Source organism: Xyrauchen texanus, chromosome 32 (assembly GCF_025860055.1).
Source record: "Xyrauchen texanus isolate HMW12.3.18 chromosome 32, RBS_HiC_50CHRs, whole genome shotgun sequence".
NCBI classification, from domain to species: Eukaryota; Metazoa; Chordata; class Actinopteri; order Cypriniformes; family Catostomidae; genus Xyrauchen; species Xyrauchen texanus.
The window spans coordinates 7,245,529-7,273,489 of record NC_068307.1 but is presented as its reverse complement, the minus strand read 5'-3'; the positions used below and the strand labels follow the sequence as shown (position 1 = coordinate 7,273,489).

Here is a 27,961-nt window from a genome sequence, read left to right as displayed (position 1 = left end):
AGGCCCAACCTTTCCAGATTTCATTAAAGAAGACAGAGCCCAGTACGTGGAACTTAGGATGGCTCTGGACAACCTGCTTCATCCACAATTATCAGAGCATTATAAGTACTCAATCCTTCTTAAGCATGTGAAGGTGCCGAATGGTCACAGGTTAGTGTTAGCACATGCAGAGTCAGTCATGCCTTACACTAACGCCCTGCAAGCCCTGGACAGAAGGTATGGTCTTCCCTACCAGTTCGTACTGAAGGAAATAGAGATTTTGGAGAGCCTGCCGCCCATCTGTGCTGGTGACGAGCGGACATTCGACGACTTTTCCCTCAGAGTCTAAGCAATATTCGGCATGCTCAAAGCCCTAAAGGGGGATGGGATTGAAGAACTGCACAGTGGGTCAAATGTGAAACGTCTTCTGAATCGTCTTCCTCGTTCACAACAAACTCAATTCAGGAGGTATTACCTCAAGAGAAACCCAGATAAGACTAAGTTCTCCCTCCTCGAGTTTGCAGATTGGCTGCAGCTGGAAGCTAACTGTATGGAATTTGACCCAACTGATGAGACAAGAGCCACAAAACGAGACCAAAGGGTAGCAATTCGGGGACAAAGCAAACATACCACCATACTTCATGGCGGGAACAAAGACAAGGTATAGAAACAGTAACCAAACCCAAGGCAGTTCATCCCAAAGGACCCACCAAGCCCAAAGCCATCTGTCCATACTGCAGTGCAGAACATTACCTTAGCCAGTGTACCACATTCATAGCATTAACCAAAGAGCAAATGGTTGGCTGGATCAAAGATAATAAACAGTGCTGGAAATGTGCACGCTCCCACATGGCCAAAGACTGTGACCTAAAGAGGCCTTGCCACCTTTGCCATGCCAAGCACCTCTCCATACTCCACGACATCAACCAAAGGAAGGATGAGGTTACCAGTGAGAGCAATAGCCTGTACAACTCCACCACAGAAACTTTATACTTGGACCAACCTTGATGTGGTGGGAAAGTGTTTCTGAAAGTCGTGAAGGTTACCATCCATCACCAGCACAAAACTTTAGACACATTTGCTGTGCTTGATGATGGCTCAGAGCGCACCATTTTGCTCACCACAGCTGCACAACACCTCGGTTTAAAGGGCAGACCAGAGCAATTGAATTTACGGACGGTGCATCAAGACATCAGGACATTGCATGGTACTTCTGTGAATTTTTGCTTATCCACCCCAAGTAATCCAAGGGAAAAGTTCAACATTCAAGGGGCCTTTACAGCAGATGAATTTGGGTTAGCAGAATACAACTACCCAGTGAATACCCTGCAGGAAAGGTACAGACACCTCAGAGGGATCTCAATACCACCTCTGGTCAAAGCTTGTCCCCTACTGCTTATCGGTTCAGATCATACTGAGCTCATAACCCCAATTGAGCCAGTGCGATTGGGCCCACCTGGGGGCCCAGCCGCTGTCAGAACTCGTCTCGGCTGGACTTTGCAGGGCCCCTCCAAATATCTGCAGGATCAACTCTCAGTCTCACAGTGTCTGTTCACGTCTAATTGTTCACCATCTGCAGAACTGTTTCATCAAATTGAAAGGTTATGGCAGATGGACATCCTTCCTTATCGCAGTGAAAAGATGGTGATCAGGTCACAGCAAGACCAAGAAGCACTGAACATGCTAGAGACACAGAGAGTGCGAGTGAAAGTGGATGGAGTTGAATGATACGCCACTCCACTTTTGAGAGTTAAAACAATGCCTCTATTACATGCTCCAAAGGATGCTGTGATGGGCCACCTCCGTAACACTGAACGTCGGTTAGCTAAGGACCTGCCATTAGCTAACAAGTATCAAGAAGAGATCCAAAAACTGGAGAAAGCTGGTTACGCCACTAAAATACCACCTCAAAAGGCATCCCAGTCTACAGAATCATGGTATCTGCCACACCATATTGTGACCCACAATGGGAAACACAGAGTGGTATTCAACTGCTCATACACCTTTAATGGGGACAATTTAAACAAGCAGTTATTACCTGGACCTACGCTAGGCCCCTCTCTCCTTGGAGTGTTAATCCGCTTCAGAGAACATCGAGTAGCCATCAGTGGAGACATAAAGGGGATGTTCCACCAGATTCGCTTGCTCCCCAAAGACAAACCCCTTCTAAGGTTCTTGTGGCGGGACCTAAAGCCTGGGAATCCACCGGACGTGTATGAGTGGCAGGTCCTTCCATTTGGAACAACCTGTAGCCCCTGTTGTGCAACATTTGCAGTGCAGCGACATGTTTTCACCCATTGCCAGCAGGGTGATAAAATACGACAATCAGTTGGACGCTGTTTTTATGTTGACAACTGTCTACAGAGCACTGCATCCTCAGTTGAAGCCTGTGAGCTAATCGATGGATTAAGGTCCTTACTGGCTTCAGGTGGATTTGAAATCCGTCAGTGGGCGAGCAATGAGGCCTCAGTGATTAGCCATCTCCCCAAAGAGGCTAGATCGGAAAACACTGAGTTGTGGATTTCCCGCAGTCAATCAGACCCTCAAGAAATGACCCTGGGATTAAACTGGCATTGCGTACCAGACACCCTACATTACCGCCATCGTCCTCTATCCTACCATGAGGTAACAATGAGGAACATATACCGGGTCCTCGCCAGCCAGTACGACCCCTTGGGTTACATAATACCTTTCACTACCAGAGCCAAAATCCTAGTAAGACAATTGTGGGAGAAAGAACGAGAATGGGATGACCCCCTTCCTCCTTCTGAGCTGCTGCAGGCCTGGCAAAAATGGGAATCAGAACTGGAACACCTACCACTAATCACTATACCCCGGTGTTATGTGTCAGCCACACTAGATGTCCCAGAGGTGGAACGAGAACTTCACATCTTCTGCGACGCCTCTGAGGCAGCCTATGGGTCAGTAGCATACCTCCGTACTGAACACCAAGGTCAAGTTGAGCTGGCATTCGTCCATGCCAGATCCAGAGTATCTCCAAAAAGGCAACAATCAATTCCTAGGCTTGAACTATGCGCCGCCCTCACTGGAGCACAGTTAGCCAAGCTACTCCATAACGAGCTCTCACTGGAAATCGGGAACACATTTTTGTGGAGTGATTCAACAACAGTACTCACCTGGCTGAAATCGGAGTCCTGCAGATTTAAAGTTTTTGTAGGAACCAGAGTAACTGAGATACAGGAACTTACGGAAGGTCATTGTTGGTGCTATGTTGATTCAGAAAGGAACGCTGCAGATGACATTACACGGGGCAAAACCTTGCTTGAATTAACCCAACCCAATCGATGGTGTAAGGGACCTGACTTCCTCTACCTACCACCTGAATCATGGCCAGAAAGTCCTGCCATTGGACTGAATGAGGACCCTTCTGAGCTTCGTAAAGCAAAGTTTTGTGGCCTCACTGGGACTGATCCTGTAACACCACTGCCAGATGCGACTCAGTTCTCGGCATTTGAGGAACTCCTGGAAGCTACCTCTAGATCCATGCATGAGGCGGCGGGAAAAACAGGTGACCCAGGATCACCGGAGTACCAGCAAGCTGAAACAAACCTATTAAGGAGAGTCCAGTTAGACAGTTTTCCAACAGAATATCAGGCTCTTACAACTGGTAAGCCAATCGCTTCATCTAGTCGTTTGCTCACATTGTCGCCAGAGTTAGACAAAACTACTGCACTCATCCGCGTAGGAGGACGACTACGTTAAGCTACCCACTTAAGTTACAGTACTGTACATCCCATAGTCTTGGACCCAAAACACCCTATAACTCGCCTCCTCATTAAGCAATTCGACACCAAACTCTGTCATCCTGGTCCAGAAAGAGTATTCGCAGAAATGCGAAGATATTACTGGATACTCAGAGGGAGAGAAGCAATAAGGCGCTATCAACATTCATGTGTCGAATGCCAAAGATGGAGAGCCAAACCTAATATACCAAAGATGGCAGAACTTCCTCCAGCCAGAGTCTGCTTACTGAAACCAGCCTTCTTTTCCACAGGGGTAGATTGTTTTGGCCCATTCCAGGTGAAACGAGGGAGGAGCAATGAAAAGAGGTGGGGGATAATTTTTAAGTGCATGACTACCTGCTGTGTCCACTTAGATCTACTGAGTAACATGGATACAGACTCCTTTCTGATGGCTCTTAGGCGTATGGTTGCTCGACGTGGAACTCCTTCTGAAATCCTGGCGGATCAAGGCACTAATTTTCGAGGGGGCGATAAAGATCTACAGACAACTTTCACTTCTATGAGCCCACATCTCAAAACCCAATTAGTGAAACAGAGAATACAGTTCCGGTACAACCCCCCAAACGCCCCACATTTCGGAGGTATGTGGGAGTGCGTGATCCGCTCAGTTAAGACTGCCCTACGTACCATAGTAGGGTCTCAGATCTTTACAGAGGAAGTCCTCCGAACATTCCTTATAGAGGTTGAGGCTATACTCAATGCAAAACCACTGGGGTATGTCTCTTCCGATGTAGCGGATCCAGATCCAGTGACCCCGAACTACCTGTTGATGGGGCGGCCAGATGCATCACTACCACAAGTGATTTACCCAGAATCCGAAATTCTTAGTCGGAAAAGATGGCGGCACTCACAAGTATTGGCAGATCAGTTTTGGACAAGTTTTATTAAGAATTACTTGCCCACCCTGCAACCACGACAAAAATGGATGAGTGAATGCAGCAACCTCACACCTGGGACTGTTGTTATGGTAGTAGACCACCAACTTCCTTGTGCTATGTGGCCAGTCGGCAAGGTAATAACCACATACCCTGGATTGGATGGCCGAGTCCGCTCCGCAAAGATCGAGGTAAAAAACAAACACTACTATCGACCAGTGTCTCGTCTCATCACACTACCTGCCATTCCAGATAATGACCCTACAACAGACTAACAAAGAAATGGAATGTACATTTGCTAAGCAAATGTAGGGGCGGCTGTAGAAGAGGAGGTCAGCGGCGCCATCTGCTGGAAAACTTTATCCATTCGACAAATATACGAACAAGCCAATCATGCCCCGATCATGCTGTCATGCCCTGATCACGCTGACGGACAGCCAATCAAACCACAGCATTCGTCGGGTGACTGTGTGGAGAACTTTAGTTTCATTTGTTTATCATTGAGAGATGGTTTGTGTGTTGTTTTCTTCCTAATTCCTGCTGGAGTCGTGTGCGTCAATGACTAAAAGTAAGTGTATTTATCTTGTATATATTGCTGTTGTTGCTGCTGAGCAATACTAGCCTCTGAGTTGTTTATATAAGATAAAGTGATGCACGAGAGACCCGCGGCTCCGCATAAGCGATTGTTCATGTCTAAACCGAATATGTTTATTTGGAATTGTGTTATGTGAACCCGTTTAGGCCATTGTAGCATATTTCCGCCTAATAGAAATGTTAGTTTGATTACGTGTAGCCTATGATGAATCTGTCAAATGTACACTCAATGTATATTGATCTGTATTTGGTTCATGAAGCTAACAAGTTAAGGATGCACATTATTTATGTATATTGTGTTACAGTGCTTTGTACAGCTTTACATCTGTTATGTTATCTGGTAATTTACATGTGGTGATGTTATGTTATTCTAGACTCATTTTATTTACGTAATTTATTTCTTCTTTCCTTTGTTTAGACCACACACACACACATATAGACGAGTTACCATCCATTCCAATGTAACCAGAGAACTTAATGGACATTAAAGTCATTTAAAATGGTTCCCTGTCTCTGTGTCCTTACCGACACACCATGGTGATGACCAAGCCTACCTAAGAACCAGTCCACCTTCAGTACATAAATAATATCTATCTAATATAATATATAATAAATCTTCATTCGGTTTGTCATATTTAATATATATGCTAATATAAAGAGAAAACACATTTTATCAAATGTACATTATTGTATTCAATTGTTATACTTTAGTATCTTTAAACTCCAATACAAGCTGGGTAGCGTTTATGGGCGCATAGCGACCTCATCCGACCAAAACATCATAAATTACGTGTTATAACCAAATATATGAATCATCCACAGAATTACCATTTCCACTGTGTGCAGTCTCCAGAGTTAAAATAATATCACCTCAGTGAATTATTTAGTAAATAAAGTTACTATGTAAATAGAGTACATTATAAAATGTATCTGTATACTGCCTCTCTATATTTTATTGTTATTTTAATAAAGAAGTGATTTGTCAAAAAGTATTTTAATACATTTAACATGAAATAAAACATAGCAGGAGTGAAGGAAGCAGTAAACTGGCATCTCTCTAATGCACACGCTCCCTCTCCTAGCTCATACATCTTCCCTGCGGTGGATTATGGGCAATTAAACATCGTCGAGATTACATCGAATGTACACTTGAAATTAGAGTGCATTGTGGGTAAGAATGAGTGAACAAAAGTAGGGAACGAGTGGCTCACTCACAATTCAGACACTCCTACAATATGGTAGACACCTGAAATAGTGCACAGGGGGCGGTTTCAGACACAGCAATGTTGTCATTGTCACTACTACAGTCATCTTGTGCTGTCTGTCCTCAGTTAGTGTGGTTTGTTCTCTGACTGATTGAGCTGTGTTGCCTATACAGCGAGTTTAATTCACTGCCCCCTGGAGAAAACAGGTGGTACTGCATGCTTGAATTGCTTCTATGGAAGGAATATTCCTTAATATGGTCCGGGAACATGATTAATTGCATAATTTTTTTTAACACGGTATTTTTAACATAATTAATCGCACTGAATTAACGCATTAAATCGATAGTCCTAAAAAATATATATATATTATTTTTTAATAGTTTAATATTAAAAGTCTGGGAAAAGCTAAGAGCATAAAATCTATATACATCAAAGCCATTTAAAAAGTATAAGAAAATTAATTATGAAAATAAAAAGTGTAAATCTGTTAGTTAAAAAAAGAAATCAACTTCAGGGTCATGAAATTACCCTAAGTTAAAGAAACACCCAATTTTTTTTTTTGCTGTTTACACATTCTAATGCCAATGGTGCAAATATATTTGATTCACTCTTGTGGAGCACAGCTAATTCTCATGGGTACAAACTGTATCTTTTGATTTATCTGCACTAATTACCGTTATGATAAATAAAGACCCCAAAGCCATGCTAATGAGCAGCGCAGGGACTGAATATTTGAGAAGAGTAAAGGTGGATATAAAAACAAGTTGGGAAGGCTGATTACTTGATCGGGGGTGCCAGGCAGCTCTTACATTGCAGAGGGAGTGAGTCCTGTGTCGGGGCGAGTTGATGTCGCTTGGTGTGGATGAGCGGTCGCCGTCGGCAGCCGAGGCATCCGAGATGACGGAGGGCTGGCGGGAGTGACAGGGGCTGATCCTCAAAGCAGCTGTGAAGGCGGGAGAGACTGTGTGTGAGTTTGTTTGTGCAGGGCAAAAGGGTGGGCAAGTGGCGCATTGTGTTGCCTGTGTGTTTTGCAAGACCGATATATGTGTGACATGTGACTGTGCCTATTCTCATGCATATGATTGTGCATTTGGATGCATGCAGGGTGCAAAATTAACCCTCTAAAAATTGGCTTTGGCGAGTGAAATCAGGGTTCCCACTCTTTTTGCCAATGAAGTTCAATTACTTTTCCATGACATTTCCAGTTGTTTTTGATCACTGGATAAGGATTTTAAAAAGTTATTGATTGACTGATTCACTATTGATTCATTTAGCTCGATTGGTGAGGTGGTTCAAACAATTAATTGGAATGATCTGATTCGAAAGAACAATTTGCACACAAATCTTCACATCAAATTTTGTTAACTTCAGTGACATTTCCAGGCCTGAAAAACACATTTGTAAAATTCCCTAATATTTTTAGGTTTTCCATGACCATGGGGAACCCTGTAAATAGTACCGGCCAGTTGACTGGTAACTTTTTTAGGACCTGCAACATGATAAATGGTTTAAATTACAATGCAACAACGATAGCCATCGCTGGTGTGACTAATATGAATGATTTAAATCAAAGAGATACAAATGGCTGAGTGGCTGTGGTCATGACTCGCATAACTTCTAAAGTAACCCTCCCGACCCTGGTCATCATGTATATGCATTATTACAGGAAAACATGGCAAGTTTTCATAATGGCCAGAGTATCTAACAGTTTTTACCTCAGTGGAAAATGTACTTTTGGATCCTGCATGTATGTGTGTATGATGTACCTTGCCTGTCCGCAGGGTGTGAATGGTACAGGGTCTGTTGACTCTGTCTGATCGCTGCTGTGAGGGGAAGGTCTGCTTGCATCACCCACTCCTGATTGCCATTTACCACTGGCTCTGATGGCATCGCCAGAGAGTGACGCTTTGGCACGTCTTTCGTGAGGGTGGCCAGAGACTGCTTTGCCTGAAATTGTGTATAAAAACAAATAAAAAAATAAATGAGTGTGACTGTGTGTAATTATATGCATGTTTGCACATTGTAATGCCAATCAGGCTAAATGTAGTGTTTAATATTGCATAATGCAGACCAGTTGGAATTTCATGGTCCATCTGATGAATGTGGAGGCTGATGTATGTGCAATCGGACAGTCACTGAGGGGTAATGTGAGACTCTTTAACGATAAGAGCCACAAACCAACTTGAGAAACAGGTAAGTAGTATTTATGACATCGGTAGAAGTGGATGTGTATGTCGGTGTGTGAGAAAGATATAGAATCTCACCATGGTGAGTTCTGCCTCCAGCTCTTTGATTCGGTTCTCCTTCATGTCTATCTGGGAGCGCAGGATACTGGCTTGTTCTGTGGCCTCTTTGGTCTGCCTGCGCAGGTCCCATTTCTCTCTCTCCAGCATGTCCTTCTCTTTAGCCAGAGCTTTGACCGCATCCTCGCTCTCCTGAAACACAGCACACAGTGAGCGTTTCCAGAGGGACACATACACACATTCCTTTTCTTTCTACTCAAGAAATATCGCCAATTACAAATATAATTTCAGCCTGAAAATCATGTGACTGTGGCGACATTTTTGCCAAATTAATTGCAGTCGTTCTGAGGTGAAATGTCCACTGTGTGCCGCTAAAAGTGAGTTAAATGTTCACCCAAACAGATGAGGTTTTGAAGGTTAATGCTCTATTAAGATTTACATCAACAAAACCAAACGATAGTGTCATAAAAAGCAAATGTGAGATTAAAAACGCAACTGCTGAAGTAACCACTCATTTTGTGGTGTTTCTATAACATTTTTGGCTCATGTTTCAATTTGCATGCTCTGTGAGACTCGTACTCCAGGCCTTTGCATCGCAAGTGCAACACTCTATAAGTTGAGCTAATGTATAATCTGATTGCATATGAACAAGCATGTAAATGTAGTTAATTATGTAATGCAAATGTTAAAATGTATCGCCTCAAGTCGTGTGCTATAGAAAAAGTGTTTAGATGACATTAGATAGCATTGTGCTAGTGTCACCGGTCCTACCCGGCATGCCCCGAATGGGATTGAAACCAGCGATCCTCGTCATGGGAGTCGGACACACTAGCAAGTAGGCTACAAAAGCCATGGCTTCTAGCCTCAGTCGCTAGTGCGACTCTTAAGGCCAGGAGACTGAGGTTTATACACTAAACAGCTTTCAAGTATCAGCTGGCTACCATTACATTTGGAACATAGCCAAAAATAAGTGTTTATAAACTGATAATCTGCTTTTTTTCTCATGATTTTTGCGAATGTGAACAAAAGCGTTTGTTGTTGTAGCCCCCTAGTGTTCATTTCACCAGGAAACTGCTGCAATACATACAGCAAACCACATAAAAGTCATTCTGTAAAAATGTAGATATGTACTGTGATTCTATGAGACCAGGTTGGAAGCTTTAATAATCAATCGATTACTGTTGAGGAGAATGTATGTCCTTTGCACACATTAAGCATATTACAACTTAACTAGTTACATGGAATTCTTTATGTGGTGAATTTGATTTGACGAATAAGCCACACAAGGGAATGCACGTCACCTTTCTGTGCTGGTCATAGTTTCTGATGAAGTCTCGGAGCTGCTCTTCACGGCTCTCCAGTGTGGTGTACAGCTGCTGCATCTGATTCACCAGGTCAGCTTTCTCTGCCTTCAACCTCTTCCGATCACCCTTCATAGCTACACACAAACAAACAAACACACAATCATATTAATCAAGACCAGCAAATACAAATTTAATTTACATTTAACAAAAAGGAACAGCACAGTAAGTAATCATAAAATTCTTGCATCAAGAGATTCACATTTGATAGTATGCACCATTGCAATGTGGTTGCACACAAACACAGGCTTTGTGCCCTTGAATGACGCATGTCTGCGGGTTGTGTGTTAATCCCTGTCTAGCCGTTGTCCCTCAGATAAGAGCTGTGGATATGCAAAGTAATGAATATTCTTCTTTGTAAAAAAATATGTTCTGAAATGCTTTTTGGGCATATTTTGATGTTGGATTTACTGAAGTATTTTGTGTTTTATAGTTGCTGGTGTAAATCAGTTTACAATGGTGGCATAAAAAGTAGTCACCTGCTATTGTTACCTTAAAGGAATAGTTCACCCCAAAATAAAGAACAGAACTTATTTTTCACTACACATCATGCCATTGCAATCTCTAGACACGATCATGATTTCATGCTCGATTACACTTTCTACTGTTTGACGCATGCACAGAGCGCTAGATGGTGCTTCCATCTTGAAATCATGATCGCCAAGGAGACATCAGATGTCAAGATTTACAGTGAAAAAGTAGTTATATTTTGTTCTGTTCTCACACAAAACCAATGATTGGATTAAACCACGGGAGTCATATGGATTACTTTTATACTTGCTGCCTTTATGTGCTTTTTGGAGCTTCAAAGTTTTGGCCACCATTCACTTTTCCTTACAGAGCAGAGATATTCTGCAGAAGAAAGAAAATCATATACATCTGGGATGGCATGATGGTGAATAAATGAGGAGAGAATTTTCACTATGAACTATCACTATTTTTCTACATGGTCTAAGCCATAAAATGAGTTGTGCTAATGTAATCAAATGTAGTCAGGTTGATTCAGGCATGTCACATTATATATTTTCACTTAAATCAGAACAGCTCATTTAGAGGTTACCACATGAAGCACATTTTTAGGTTAATATTTTTTTCAGTGTAGGTTTATTGCTATTTCTCTCCAGATTTTGAAGTTAAAAAGTGAGGACTAAAGGGATAGTTCACTCTAAAAAAGCCTTCTTGCCATCTTGTTGTTAAAAACCCTGTATAACTTGCTCTATTGCATGGAACACAAAAGGAGATGATTAGCAGAATGTTAGCCTCAGTCACCACTCACTTTTATTGTATGGAATTAAAGATGCAATGAAAGTGAATCTTGACTAGGCAATCAGCCCCTAACATTCTGCCTTTTGTGTTCCATTGATGAAAGAACGTTTAAATACAGGTTAAAAACAACATGAGGAGTAAATGATAAAATAATTGTTATCTTGGGTGAACCATCCCTTTAAGGAATTAGTTTTGCACCGCTCACAGGTTTATAGTGGAGCATGCTGCCTACAGGGGGCAGCATGCTCCACTATAAACTTCCTATACAAGGAAATGAGGCATGTATGTTGTGAAATAAATAACCCATTTTAAAGTGTTTTAATAGAGAGAGATCTAGTGCAGGGTAACTTCTTGTAACAAATTGACATTTTATTAACATCCTAAAGTGTCGACTAAATCTTGTTATTTGTGCCGATGGCAACTTCTTGCATACCATGAACATTATGTCACTTGCATACCTCTGAATTCATATTGTTCACATCATGAACTCTCTAAAAAAAAAGTGGTTGGGTGATGGAATGTGTATGTGGGATCAAATTGCACATGAGCATGTCTTGCAAAAAACATTTTCTCGAGTATATAGACTCAGTCAGTCATTTGTTTCACTTGATGCATCCTTTCCCCTCTATGTTAAAGGGCTCTTTTTCCCCCCGATTTTCTCCTTCAGCAGTCAAACACTTTTTTCGGCTATCATACAAGAGCAGATATTCATGAGCACGCACATACCATCACATCTCTCTCTCCCCCATCTCTGTAATCCAAAAGTGAAAAAGAGCTGTATCCTGTTTTGTTTGCTTTAAACACATTTTAATGCAGCCTGTCATGTGTAGAATAACTTTTAAAGGATTGGCAGGTTGCCAATCACATTTATTCTAGTATGAAGTGTGTCAAACGATTTTGAGTGCGGGGTCCTTTCAACGTAAATCTCTTTTAAAAATATATTCATGTATAATTCGATTTTTAAGTCATTCTAAATTGTTATTTTGCTTACAGGTTTCCTCTCATATTTGAAACAAAAATAAGATGTAATTGAATACTTTAAATACTAACAGCTTCCACTCTGTTTACTTCAGTACACTGCACAGGTTTAATTTACCAACATACTTTCATGCATTTGACAGATTAAATGTACCTTTTTTTAAATTTATTTTATCCCCTTTTCTCCCCAATTTGGAATGCCCAATTCCCAATGCACTCTAGGTCCTCGTCGTGGTGTAGTGGCTTGCCTCAATCCGGGTAGTGGGGGACGAATCTCAGTTTCCTCCGTGTCTGAGGCCATCAATCCACGCATCTTATTATGTAGCTAGTTGAGCACGTTACCGCGGAGACATAGCGCGTGTGTAGGCTTCACGCTATTCTCCGCGGCATCCACGCACAATTCACCACGTGCTCCACCGTGAGCGAGATCCACATTATAGGTTACACCCCATGTGACTCTACCCTCCCTAGCGACCGGGCCAATTTGGTTGCTTAGGAAACCTGTCTGGAGTCACTCAGCACACCTTGGATTTGAACTTGTGACTCCAAGGGTGGTAGTCAGTGTCTTAACTCGCTGAGCGACCCAGGCCCCTTAAATTTACCTATTTAAGTTAAATAGCCTGAAGCCGACTCACCAAATGCACATTTTCGCCAAGATTAATATTTTGAATTGAAAACAATTGATTCTTATGAAGCCAATTCACACCTGGAGCGAATGTTCGCATCGCGAAAACTATTTTTTTTTTTTTTTTTACGGTGTGTAATTAGTTTTTCTTCACCTGATGATGAAATACCCTGACCAATAAAATGTGCGCTTTGGATCATGTGTCAGGAGCTGCTGAAGTTACAGGAACCAACAGGTGGCGTTAAAGCAGAAAGCTGTTTTGACTACCAACATTAAACACTGAAGTAACTTCAGGGAGAAATCCACCCATTGTACAAAGAGGTCTCAGTTTGTTCCTGGAAGGCAGCAGATGCTCTAACCCCACCCCCACCCTAATCCTAACCATATGGAGCCTGTATGGCTGTAGTACCCTGCAAGGAACCACCAAAGGCACCTTTCACCCATCGCAGAGAAATCCTGAACCAGCAGTGAGGATGTGTATTTCATTTGCATCAAATACCATTTAAACTGATATTTTATTTTCTCATATGGGTTTTCTTAACAAGTAAATGATATTGCTGCATCACTGCTTTGCATCCCCTTTAACAACTCTCTGATCTTACTAGTACTTTCTTCATAATGTATTCCATATTGCGTGCACCTTTATATATAAAAAATGTGGTGGTTTATCCACAAGATTATGTGCTATCGTAGCAATTTTAAAGTATCTAATAATGATAATTTGGGTGCCTTTTTAAATAAAGTATTTAATTTTTGAGCTAACTATTCCTTTAACACATTTTATTTATTTATTTTTAAACCAGCTTGTTCACACTGCAGGAACATCATAATCAGACACACTACTGAATGAATGAATGAATAAAGGTCTCTGTTTATTCTGGTAATAAGAGCATTACACCCCAGATAAACAGATGCCAGATAAGATAAGCAAACACATCACACATACGCCACAGTCTGCATTGACAGGTAGGAAATGCATCCATTAGGCTCTCAACTGATGTACATGCCTCAAACATGCTTTACATTTCTCTTTTGAGGGCATTTCTTTCATCTTTCATTGTTAAACTGCCTTTCATCTTTTCAAAGAAGATGTAAACATCTCAAAAAGAATCATTTTGTACAGCATTAATCCAAGGTACAATTGCTAGTGAAATTTATGAACAGCTTTATAAACACATCTTAGACACAACGTCTGCAGATATTTTGTCTACTTTTGCTCCAGTAATGAAATAGCTCCAAACGAATCCAAAGTGTTACAGTACATGTCGCGAACAATGCACCCTTCAAGTGGAGTCAGAAATGTTTTTGATTAATTAGGAGTTTATTAATTATAATTATGAGTTCTGAGCACATGAATGACCAAGCAAAATTACATTTACCAGTGGGGAAACTCAGAATTCTATATGATACCCGAGTTTCAGAGTTGTGACGTTAGAAGGGACATGTCAAGATAGCGGAAAGCAAGGATTTTGCGAAGTCATTTCAATTTCAGTAACACATTAATAAAATAAAAAATTGAAGAAGGTGTATTCACTCATGCTTATCTACACGTTCAACAGAAAAAAGTGCTTTCGCAGTTTGGCTTCCTCCATATTTTGTTTCCCACTTAAATGAGTGACATGCCGTAATAATGAAAATATCAACTAATTTTAAAGGTGATAGAATGTAAAAATGCTAAAGTTTTTAATTTTTTTTATGAATAATGGGTAATTTAAATAATAAAAAAATGTAAACACAAGACTAATATAATATTGTACAAAATTATTCTTTGTTAAAAGTACAATTTTACAGTATAATTAAAAGTAACATGTTTTACAAGGCAATACATGTACTTCTTTAATTACATACCGTAAAGCCTGAAACACGGTCATTGTATTGTTTTTTTAAACTACAGCTGCAAGTTTTTTACTGTCAATGTAGCATATTTTTTAACAGTGGACAGTTGTGGAGAGCGTATTCTAATGTCTAGGTTTTCACTATTCTAGTGTGGTTGAGAGGTGTAAATGTAGCGTTTTTTCAAAGTCAGTGTTTTTTCAAACTAAAATGTACTAGTGTGGACATCACCAGACAGCCTGTTTTCATCCAAAAACTGAGACTTTCGAAAATGCTCTCTACCACCTACTTTGGAAAATGGAAACGGAGAGTTTTCCAATGAAAACAAATTAGTGTGGCCTTCCATTGCCTCTTGTCCAAACAGATTAGTGCACTGGAATGGAGTGTTGTGTTAAAATTATATAACATTATGTTAACTAGATAAGTCAAGACAAACTTTGATGTTGTCAAGGCAAAGCTTTCACTCTAGTGGTCCAGCTTCCCTGGGCCTCGGTGCTTGAGGTGACTATCGGCCCAACATCCCGGCACGTCGGCTGCGGCGCAGCGCGTTCCTAGACCTGTAAAGATGTCAGCAGGTAGAGACCAGTCTCCTGAGAAGAGATGTGCTCTGTGTTTAAAGGCAGCGGTGATAAGACTTTTCGCTGGGATCACGCAAGCCCCATCACGTGAGTTGGAGTGATGATGATTCACGGGAAGGGCGTATCATTCCGTCACAACTGGTATAATAAATTGTGCTTCTTTACCTCTGATTACACTATAAAATCAATTATGCAGTCTTGTATAGCTAATGCGCATGCTTTTTCTCAAGTTGATTGACAGGTGATTGCGGTATCTAAAAGGTGATTTTACCTGTATGGCGGGTTGGCCGTTGGCTGCCATTGTGTGTTTCAATTTCTCCCATTCACTTTAATAGAAGTGGCGCATCTCTGTTAAATAGTCTCTGTTTTAACAAGCAGGAAATGTTCATGGAACAATGATGTCACTTGATGTCACCAATGAACAGTCCCTGAAATGGTCTATATAGAGAGAAACTTAAAGCAGATCAAAGGCCTGTTTTGGGTTTGTTTACATTAAAAAAATTTAATGTTTGAATTGGATTAACAAGCATTCCATTGACCCATTTGAACATTCCATTTAAGTCAAAGGAATTTTTCTGATTTTTGATCGCTGTGCGAAAACCTTTAGTCTGACCAGTTAGAAAAGACATACAGGCAGCACACTATTCCAGAACAGTCTTAAGGTCTGAGCCAAGTTTGGTGGATGTAGCTTGAGAATTTGAGAAAGTATTGTTATAGTTAGAAATTTAGGTCTTAGTTTGGGGATTCTGAAAAAACCCTAAACAAAGTTTGTTAAGCCAACATAATAACAGAACACAATACCTTTCACCTTTTGACTAACAGCACTCTTGTGATATTGCTTAAATGTAATTTGAGAAAGTACATAATTGTCACCATCATCTTTACCTAAAGATTTATTTACCCGGAAAATATATAGCCACCATTATGTTTGGACAAACCTCAATTGACTACAAACAATTTTCAGCAGTGTTACAGAAACAATGATATTGGGCAAACTCAGCCAGTGTTGATGTGTCTTGATGTTGTGCACACAAGGTTGGGGGCAATATTGGCTCTGTGATTGGGGTTCAGACCTTGTAAGGCCTCCTTGGCACGTTCCAGCTCCTGCTCCTTCTCCCCCAACTGCACCCTGAGCTCGGCAGCGGAGAGCGTGTCGGCCGAGCAGCCGCCGTGCAAGTCCTCCAGGTCTTTACTCAACATGTCCTTCATCTGCCTCAGAAGGTGCACCTCTTCTTGCAACTGAGCCACCTCCTCCCTCAGCAACACTACAGGAGAAAAAAGATAGAGTTTACATATTTAAATTTACAATTATGCATTTGCTAGACACCTTTACCGAAGTGACTTACAGTACATTCAAGGCACTGTATACATTTTATGAGTATGTACAGTATGTTCCCTGGGAATCGAACCCATGACCTTGGTATTGCTAGTGTGATGCGTTAGGGTTTGTCTATTAGGCATAAATCCTTTCTCCATGGAACACAAAAGGAGTTATCAAAATGTTACTTGGGATCAAAATGTCAAACTCTTTTTCATACTATGAAAATGCATGGTGACCACTGGTTGTCAAGGTCAGTTGCGATTCTGACTTGGTAGACGATAAAAAGAATGAATTAAGTCATGATTTTAACCCAGGTCTTCTTGCATACTAAACATAAACAATATCACTAAATTAACGGGACTTACAATTTTATAATGAACAACTAAGTTTATTTAAATATTGTATTTTTCCTTTGGTCATGTCTTATCTCACTTAGATCACCAAGCGAGCACTGCTGAAAGAGTAAAAATATACCAAAATTCTTAAAACAAGGTAAATTTACTTGTGAATCAAAACTGACAAAGTGATCAACCTCACTAAATGTTGTTAGATTACTCTGAAAACAAGTCTCGTTATAATCTTATGTTATTTTGCTTTTCAAATTTAAAGTATTAAACTGAATTTTTGCAGCGAGGCCACTGGGTGTCCCCTCAAAAAATTATTACAAACGACAAAGAATGCTGGTTGAGATATTGAATTTTTTTTTAGTTATTACTCGAAGAAATTGCTGTCTTTCATCCCCTTTTAATCACAGAGAAACAGATCACACAATAAAGAAAAGCCTTTCAAGGCTCCTTCACAGAGTCAAGGGAGTTGACAACAGACACATTAAGCATGAGAGTGAAACCACAGCAACGAGAGCGGGACACAGTCCAAGTTAAAGGAAAACAGCAGTAATTGGCAAAATATCAGTAAACACTTTGAGAGAAGGAAGACTAAGAGTACAAGCATGTTCCAGCCTCTCTTTTAATGAGCTGAATTGTGGTGGCTTTTCTGTTGTGAATGAAGAATAACCGGGCCATATCTCAAAGAGCGCCTATAAACCAGAGCAAAGCTGATTGAAGGACTTTCAAAAGCTCATGTGGCGTCTTTCTGTTGTCAAAATTTAATTTCAAGTCGTGTTCCTCTAATGTGGTGGAAATTCATGGAACGTCGTCGAGTCAGGAAAGCAACATGAATTAGTCAAGCTGCCAGTCAGGTGTTCTCTGCCTCTGTCGATATGCTCAGTAAGTGAATAAATTAAATGGGGCCTTCGCTGAATGTGCTTTGCATAACAGCTGCGACATCAGTCTTTTTCAAGGGAAATGAGGGAGCTTGTCGAGTAATAGAATTCAATTAACTGTAAACTATAATGCATCCCCACTGCAGCTGGTCCGATATGAATTGGGCTGTGATAAAATAAATTAAAAGCTCTTATCAACAGCAATCAATACAATTAATGAGGTAGTTTGTCTTGTACTGTAAGTGCACCATAGTAATGCAACACACGTTCAGTCATGAGTGCAGTAACACCAAATCTGTAACACAGATGTACGTTATTCCTTCCATCTGAGCTGTTGTCAATAGTTATTTTCTTTGTGAACATGTGCTAGATGGACATTTTTGACTGTTGAGCTGCAGCACGCTGTTTTTTTCAACATCCTGCACATGGGATAGGTCAAAACGGTATGTCAGGTTAAAAAAAATGGGACATTTTTTTATTCATTTCCATTACTTTTCCAGGCCTGGAAATGATTATTTATATCCCAGATTTTCATGTCCGTGGGTACCCTGAATGACATCAGGGCCATATGTGATTGCATACAAATTGCATGTGATCCATGTTGAGATCTGGTGCCCATTACGCTTTTTCCAATGACACAGACACAGAGGTTGACACCACCTCCTTATTTATGAACCAAGTTTCACAATTGTTTGTTAACTCTCCAAAAACTAGCATGCTCTGCACCTCACCTCCACTTTAACGTGACATGATATCATTCGATGAGAGCACTTCTAGATAAAACTGCCAATTAAATCACTTCAACCCACTAATGCAGCTGTTTGATAGTGGATGTTTGAAAAGAAATCCTGTTCCTTAATCCACGGCAGACGTGTGAGACAGAGAGGGGGCTGGGCGCACGAGTTGAGATAGCACCAGGTGCTTGAGGCTTTTCTTCAGTTCACTGTTGACAAGATGAGAGTCTGCAGCGCGACTGATAAGACAGAGAGAGGGACAGGCCATTGGTCAATGTCTTCGCTGCTTCCAGGTAGAGGCAAGCAAACGGGATTGCACTTGGCACAGGAAACTCTTCTTTCCTGGAAAGTGCCATCTTTCATGCTGTCGCATTCTAGCCCAAAGCCGCTTATTCAACTCGGAAGGAGACTTATTTGGGGCAGTGGGACCAGCTGTTTAGCTGCTTTGAGCCTCAGTGCATGCACCAATCTTTGGCTTACAACTACGATTTGTATGAGAACTATGGAGCAGTTCATCTGGCTTGAGCGAAACTCTTTGGCAGAGAATGCAGAAAGTAGTGGTCGACAGATTTTGGATTTTGCAGATACCAATAGCTAAGGTGGTGGAAAATCAGAAAACAGATTAATCGGCCTGAGGTTCCCCACGACGGAGTGTGCATTAGCCGGATGCAGATTCAATCTCTCCCCCTTAGATCGGGACATTCGCACAACTCATAGAAGAGGTGCTGACCGCACAGAGAAATGCCAGTTCACCAATGAAAAGTTTTGTCGACAATTTGTTATTGTCGACGTTGTCGATAACGTCGACTAATCGTTTCAGCCCTAGTTAATACTAGCCATGATTTGTGTGTCAGTAGATAAAAATGATGAATAATTCTTACATTCTCTATAGTTTAATGGAGCCTACAAATCTTGACGAGAACCACATTTTCCATGCATATAAAAGGAGCATGTCACTGTCAAAGAAAAATGCCTGATATTCAGCAAGGACGCAGTTAATGCAAAAAAGAGGCATGTCCATATTTCTATTCTTCTAATTCATTGCATACAAACCATTTACACAACCAACTTCTTATGAATGTGTTGTCTTTGTTTATATCACCTTGCCTGACAGGGAATGGACTATATAAGATGGTGGAATAACCAGAGATGAACCTCAGAATTAAACTGCACTTGATTAGCACTTTGCATGTGTCATTTCGACAAACCCACTGGCGCCTAAACTTAGTGCATGCTTGCAAGAAAATACTAAAACTTCATGGCCATGCCCATTGACTTTGCGTGTATGACTTAAAGCATAATGCTGCACTTAGCACTAGCACTCTTAAAATAGGCCCCCATAGTCCCTAAAATGTAAACAAAGTCTAACAGTTGGCTTCTATAGGTGCTGCATAGTGATACACAGTAGCTAGCTGAACAAGTGTTTAGGGATATAGCTGTTACAATAGTGTATGTTAACACAGCTGAGCAACCAGCATCCAGGACCGGAACCACCAGTTTTATAAAGTATGTTAATTAGAACCTTTGTGAGTTGTAATTATCATCCCATGAGTATTCCAAGTATTATCCTCCCTTCAAATGCCAACCTTACAATTATACAGCTTTAGTCATTACCCAGTTGAAATACAAGTTTCATAGTTACTATTTGAAGAGGCTGAGATTCCTTCTCTTACAGGGCTGTGAGAAATCTGAACAGCATGAAGGGAGTGAGTGTCTCTAGGCTTGTTGTCTTGGTGCTGTAAGAATTGAGGTTGATATACAAAAAGCAGTCAGGCCTCTAATTCTCTAAAATTCACTATTCAATCTATTCACACAGCCGTTATCTCTTTGCTCAAATAATCTCAAAAGACACTAATCATTCATCTCTGCTTCTCAGCCTCAGTGTGTGGGTTCAACATGGGTAAGTCTGTATAAAAAGGTATAAAACCGATTTTTTTTTTTATTGGGTAGGTCAATAAGGAAATGTGTTTAACTTTTATCCAAGCACTTTCATACAATTATTTTATTTAATAGGCTAGTAAAATCAAAGTCACATTGAGGCTGCAGTCTGGTGCCATATAACAAGATGACAATAAGCAGCTATTGAAAATTGCAGCAGCAGTACTATCTTCTTCTGCATAAATTGTCCTTAATCTGACACACTGTTCTAACCGTTTTTGGCCTCTGGTTCCATGGTTCTGCGATAAACCATTTTGTAAACGGCTCAACTCCTGAATGCACGTTTCAGCGGATTTGTAGACTCAGATTCTGATTTATAATCGCTTCCACTAGACTCCCCAAAAAACCCTGTAAATATAATGGGTCCTTAGGCAGTTATAAAAAAAATAAAACTTTTAGAAAGGGGAGTCATCTTTGACAGTTCAATTTAACCTAAAAACCTAAGCATCTTCTGTTATGGGGAAATCCATGCTTTGGGTTGGTTCCATTTCCCCAAAAAACAGCGGTAAAAAAACCAAGATCAGGGTCAATGAACACTTCTTGATATTTGCGACTAAGTATTTGATATTTCTTTATTTATATATATCATGATATTTAGGGGGAAAAAATGTACAGTGAAAAAAATGTTAGTTACACAACATAGTCATAAGATAATTCTTTGTTTAAAATGCAGCCTGATGTCATAGAATGAACGTCACTATAACTACATTTTTGTAAACTTATATTTACGTGTTGAATTTACACTTCGTTGCAGTTTCTTGGTGAAATTAACATGACAGGTGCTACAACAACTGTGCGTTTTATTCACTTTCACACAAATCACTACTACAACAGCTGATTAGGACTTTATAAACACTTATTTATTGCACTATTACTCACACACTGCTAAATTATCATATTGAAACACTTTTACTCAAACGCATCATTTGAAAAACTATAAATTTTAATGCTTGTATTACAGCTCACCTACATTTACACACTTAATCAAATGTGATTCACTTCTGCGGTAGCTCACCTCATAGAGTTTTGGACTTTAGACTACGGTTCGAGACCAGTTAAGCATGCAAAGTCTAAGCGACACGAGATGGCCGATGCATCAGTAAATTTGCTTTTTATTTCTCATTTTGTTTTTGATCACTATTGGTTACATTTAGGGATTGGTTAAGGGTAAGGATGCCTGTTTCATGTCCACCTCTCATTTCATTTCACATCACTATTGTTAGGTTTAGGTTCAAACTTTAGGTTAGGGAGGAACGTTTTACTCATTAAAACTTCTATCTAATATTCACCTTAAAAACCTTGTCCGATTATGACAGTATTGCACTCGCTTTTGGCGCCCCCGCTGGACATTTCACTGGGAAACTGCAACCAAACGTGTATTAAGGCACATCATTTCATTCTGCAAAAATGTTGCGATGGTCATGTTATTATTATGAGACCAGGCTGAGAAAATGCTATCATTATAAATGTTTTTCAAAAATGTATGAAACCTACATGGACACAAATATTACATTTCTACAAACTTGACACCTGTGCCGAACTTGATACCTACAAATCTTGATACATATTCTCATTTTTACCATCATGAACAACCTTATTTGTCAACAAACCATCTATGTTAGGGTTTTACCAAACTGCATGCCATAAGTTTTGAGGTCCCAAGACCCTAACAGAGGTTGCAGGTGTCTCCAGGCTCTGACCTACATTCCAAATCTCAAGGGACAGCTAAATTTATGCAATGTTCCAGATATTAAAGGGTCATTTTTCAAGCAATATATTTTGAATGCAAAATAATAAAAAGATACATGCTTTGCCAGTGTCAAAGAGTGTGTGTATTATAGATATTTTTCTAATTTATTAAAGGGTAACTAAACCCTAAACCAACTTTTTTTAGTTAATAATCTGTAAGCATGGGGCTTTATTAGTACTGGTCATTGATTCAAGTAATTCTTTTGACATTTTTGTATAAAGTGTTTTAATTCTACAATATATGGTGTAAAAACGTCTGAGTGCTGCCCTCTTCAGGTTGAACGGTGGCTACTGCAGTTGAATTTTCCTATTGGCTGTTGCGGTACTTCGTGACGTAAGCGGTGACAACTGACGTAAGCAGTCTTGCGACTGTGTGAGGAATAATAATAACACAGAGTCTGACAGCAGCTGTCAATTAATCCGTCACTACGAGTCTCAGGTGCCCCCCCCCGCTCAGCCCCGCACTCAGTTTGTTCCCTCTATCTAAAAGTCTGCCCACTTTTCCTGCATTTTCAAATATTTCTAGTGGGTGGAGTCAGACTCTGAGCAGGGGTTTAGTTACCCTTTAAGAAAAATGTCAATACAATGGATTAAACATGAATCAAACAAGGATTTTATGGCTGTGAGTCAAATCTTCCAAGTACAAATAACCTATTAATAAAAGATGTAGCACTGCCCCCAGACATGGGAACAGCATCTGAATGGCATTTTCCCATTACGCTTTCCCAAGCTAGCTTTGATGCTGGCTCTGATATGCCTGTCTATGGAGCTTTAAACCCTGAGGTTAAACCAGGCAGTCATTTTGTGTGCAAATTTTTGGGAGACTACAACGATTTTCATCAAAACAGCCAGCCAAAAGTCAAAGCAGGGAATTTATGGCAACCTGTACTGTACTTTTAATCATTAATTAATTTGAGTGAGCAGCATGCTGTGGAGATTTCAAAACACATAACAGAATATTGTTAAAGTGGACTATTCTGATTTCACACTGTTCGATCGGTTAGTTTTTCTCCTAGATAACTTCATAAATGCAAAGGAATGTTTCATCACACGCTTTGGAGCACAGGTTCACATCAAATACAGAATCTGCATCCCACGCATATCTGACAAGTGCTCCACAGGGAGATTTGTATTGCATTTAGTGTAAATCTTTCTGAGGATATTACAATGCTTTTGAAACCTGAGGAAATCTGTAGATGTTACAGGTTTTTGAATGGGCCCCATTTCATTCTCTATGCTTTGCTTTGTAGTCTTTGTTCCCAAAGGCCCTGTATTAAAATATGCCACGGTTAATCCTATCAAGTGGCCTGCGAGACACATCGCTGGTAGTAACATGACTCACATTACTTTGCCAGTGTGTTTTTACATGTTTAAGAGGAAATGTTTTGAAAAATCACAAAAAGTCAGCACACTATCACTTCCAAATTTACATTTAAATTGTTATCTCACCCAAATGTGATGTTTTGAGCAGAATGCTCACTGTTATTTCATTCTAGCACTTTAGATGTGTGTGATAGGTGACACGACATGATGATGCCAATAATGAAAATATATTCACGATTGTGAAATTTGGCTAGCAATTAATTGTGTATTATGATGATTGCCTGTTTTAGGACTATGATGATTAATTAAAAAGTGTTTCATGAATATGACGGTTAATTACAATACAAATTCACTATGTATGCTTCATGCACACAACAAAGTCAATTATACATTAATAAATAATACATTTAGCTTGGGTCATATTAAAAATAATGGTATATGATTTCTTTCAGGCTTCAAAAATGTATTAATGACAGTCAAATATAAAAGTATAAAATAATTACAATTTAATGATCAAATATGTCTAAATAACTCAAATATCTCTCTTATTTGTCCTATTTAATTTTGATCCATTGGACTTATTCAATGTTTGGTTTTCTTTTCCTTCTTTTGTAACCCAGCCAACCTGTATATTACATTTACATTTACATTTATGCTTTTGGCAGACGCTTTTATCCAAAGCGACTTACAGAGCACTTATTTACAGGGCCAATCCCCCCGGAGCAACCTGGAGTTAAGTGCCTTGCCCAAGGACACAATGGTGGTGGCTGTGGGGTTCAAACCAGTGTACTTCTGATTAACAGTTTACCAGTTATGTGCTTAGACCACTACACCACCACCACTCTGTTATATTATATTATATTATATTATATTATATTATGCAATAGTAAAATATTTCTGCCTTAAATTCTTCACTATCACACATTATATTAAGGATCTCTGATTAATTCACAAGCCCTTATTTCTCGTGAAGGAAGACTTTGAAGTTCTGTTTCTTGGATGTTATCATCTCCACAGAAATAGAGCTGTGGATCTCCTCTGTCTCACTGCATGTTATTAACACTGTGTGAATAAACCCACAATAACCTCGGACATTAGCCATTACATGGGCGTTAAGTGAAACTGGAGAGCTTTGCGTTCACAAAATTAATACATTTATAGCTTGTTTATATTTTCACGGGAGTTTGGCGCAAGCCTCTGTAGACGGCGTGTACATCAGAGTGCTTGAGAAGTAGTTCATCTTCACATGCTCTCAAGAGAGCTGCTTGTGACGTCCGCAGTGCGGTTCCCTGAGATGCTCTGAATTCAACTGAATGAAACACAAGTGTTTTTTCCTGCGTGCTCATGAGACATCATGCAGGGAAAGATGAGGCTGAATCCAGCTTCTTAATCAACTGCTTTTTATTCAGTAAAAGGGCCTCTGTCCTTCGACACTACACAACTCCATCACTGTGGAGAGTGAAATGTTAATATTTACTTGCCAGTAGCTAATAACAGCCGTTTTTTGGTTGCATAGTGAGAAATTTACTTGCATATGCAAGTGATTTACTCGCAATATAGAGTGCTGTATGTATAGCACTTTTCACAATAAATATTGTTCCAAGGCAGTTTTACAGACAATAGTGCTTTACAATCGCCAGTGCACAAGCTACAGGCAACAGCGATAAGGAGAAACTCCCTAGAAAGATACAACACAAGAGTAAACTTTTCTTCAAAATATAATTGCTGCAATGAAGGAGAGATGACCACTTAGTAATATTTCTTACTATTAAATACTATGGCTGTCAATAGAATAAAATAATCATGATTAATCTCATGATTTCATTATTAAATGGTAATAATGTAAAATGTATTTATACTTGTTTACACTTTGTTTCTCTGTAATTTCTTTGCTCTATGAGATTCACAATCTTTACTGCAGTACATGGTGCTCAATAGATCACATGCACATGCTATAAGAAGGGTGACTGTTGGCACATGAATGTCCCTGCAGACCAGTAACTGGCTGCCCAGTGAGCCGTTGGACTCTTTTGATTATGGATATAATTCACAGGCAAAGAACTCGATTCCGTGGGTTGCAGCGGGACACCACAGAGGTTGGTGCCTTGACGATAAGGGCCACTCATCATCTGATGGATCACGCTGCTAATGCCTCTTAGGATGAGAATCAAATTACAGAAGCACAAATCACGCCTCTCACTCGTGGTTTGAGAGGAGAGCCGAGGTTAAGAGAGCGATACTCTGATCCTGCTTTGATACCAGCGAATCCAGCCGCAGTGGCTCCATGGCATCGTGTCAATCAAAGAGCTGTTCTGCATGTTAAAAGGTTATAATGTAAGTTAATATGAAAGGTTAACTGAATTAACAGTTTCACAATTTCTAAACAGCAGCCCTGCTGCAAAGACCAGAATGGATAATCAGAAGCATGTTATATTTTAGTTACTGGCGTTCCCACCAGCCTACATAACTAGCTTAGAGGAATAGATCGCCCAAAAATGAAAGTTGTTTCATAATTTAATCACCCAATCATGACATAAATGACTTAAGTTTTCAGTTGTTTTCACCAAAGTCTATTGTATGCTTTCAGAAGATTTGGAATATGACACACGAGTTGCATGGACTACTTGCAACAATGATCATTTTGGGTCCTTTTCAAGCTTTAAAGTGAGTCACTATCTGCCATTGTATTGAAAATGACGGGCTGAGAAACATCTCCTTGTGTTTTGCATAAGAAAGAAAGGCAAAAAGGTTTGGAATGACATGATGATGAGTAAACTATACAAAATTTGTATTTTTGGGAGAACTATTTTAACCTAGCAATCTAGTAGTGATAGACCGTTAATCATTTTGACTAATAAATACTTTCATTCTCAAAAAACAGTAAACAACAGGTGTTCTCAGGTACACTTTAATATTAACATTTTATTCTTTGCATTAATAATTAATATAATAATAAAGTAGTGTAAAATATGATTTTATATGTAAAAGCCATGCACACACACACACGTCCACTGTTCCACCAGCTACAACACCATTAATCCTTTTAACAATGTATTTTTTCATTTACTCACTTTTTAGGAAAAACTAAACCATAATGCATAGTTGGAAATAAAAGAGCAGTCTTTAACCTCCTGAGACCCCGTGTCCATATGCGTTAGGCTTTGCATAATTTCATTTAATTTAAACCGACTAATCTCAGTTCAGGAGGCTCTAGGCTGTCATTAAAAGGTTAAACTTGCAACGCACCAAATCATGTGACAAAACAACATGCCGCCAATATCAGCAGAGAAATGGCAACAAAACTACATCTGGTAAGTAACATAATTTTTTTTACATTAAAACCTGTTTGAGTCAAAAGAGTGGAGTCTCTTCCGATATGCCATTTTAAAAATGCAATCGATTTATCGCAAAATGACAGCTTTTTAATTTTTTTACTGTGCATTATCACTGGCGCTCAGTGGATACATACAAATGCTGGAAAATGTTACTTTCAGAGGTTGTATACAGAGTTAGAATTAAAATAAGTGGCATTTCAAACTGTTCTGACAGACAGCACACAGGAGGTTAAGTCATTCACTAATTAGGGGAGCAATAGAGCATCCTATAGCTTTCCTCTGCAGCCAAGTGCATTTACTCCTAAAATATGGTGAAACGTTTCAGGCTATAGATGATGTTTGGAACACTCAACGTGTTTGCTGACATGAGACAATGCTAATCAGTACGTGCATTCAGAATTTATAATGTATAATTTTATTTTAACATGGTTGGATGTGATTGGATGATGCTGGCCATTACTTTGAATCAGAATTAATTATGCTAATGTCTGATGTTATGTCTGTAACTTCTAAAAAAAACTAATAACCAACACTCCTGGAAACATAAACAATTTGATTAAAAAAGAAAGAAAGAAATAGTACTTTCTATAGCTTGGTATTATTTAAAATTGGCTCACAGTCCACATATGTGGACATACATTTTAGGAATTGTTTTGGGTCTAGAAGTGTTTATTATGGGCTACTAGTCAAAAAGGGTAATGGAAAATGCACACAGCAGTTATGCTCCGGTCTCAAGAGGTTAAAGTAACTAATAATCTCCTGTTTTTAAGCCATATGACATTTGATATTGTCTTTCCCGGGGTCACTCTTCCAGGAAGAGCTGCTGAAGTGCTCCACAAACTGTTCCATTAAACATGTTTTGGTACGGTTCTTATACATCATGATTTTTAAAAAGATAATTAGATATTGTTGTTAATTTATTAACTTAAACAGTTTTACAGAAAATTGAGAAATATAAATGTTGCCATATAACAATGTTGAACCATAATAGAAAAACTGCTATGTTGCTATGGCTACTCTGTACTACAATAGAATTGC

General features: G+C 39.6%; 1 protein-coding gene across 3 annotated transcripts in view; it reads right to left on the bottom strand.

Moving 5' to 3' along the window:
• LOC127626059 (kazrin-like) overlaps positions 1–27,961 on the bottom strand; it is a 227,290-nt gene that overhangs the window by 5,837 nt on the left and 193,492 nt on the right. For 2 of the 3 annotated variants that reach the window (XM_052101594.1, XM_052101596.1), the window contains 5 exons: positions 16,375–16,566; positions 9,962–10,098; positions 8,682–8,852; positions 8,184–8,364; positions 7,227–7,360 (listed from right to left, as the gene is read on the bottom strand). In XM_052101594.1, the coding sequence (XP_051957554.1) occupies positions 7,227–7,360; positions 8,184–8,364; positions 8,682–8,852; positions 9,962–10,098; positions 16,375–16,566 (815 nt within the window). Of the gene's footprint in view, positions 1–7,198; positions 7,361–8,183; positions 8,365–8,681; positions 8,853–9,961; positions 10,099–16,374; positions 16,567–27,961 lie in introns of all 3 variants that reach the window. The other variant, XM_052101595.1, reaches the window with a different exon arrangement.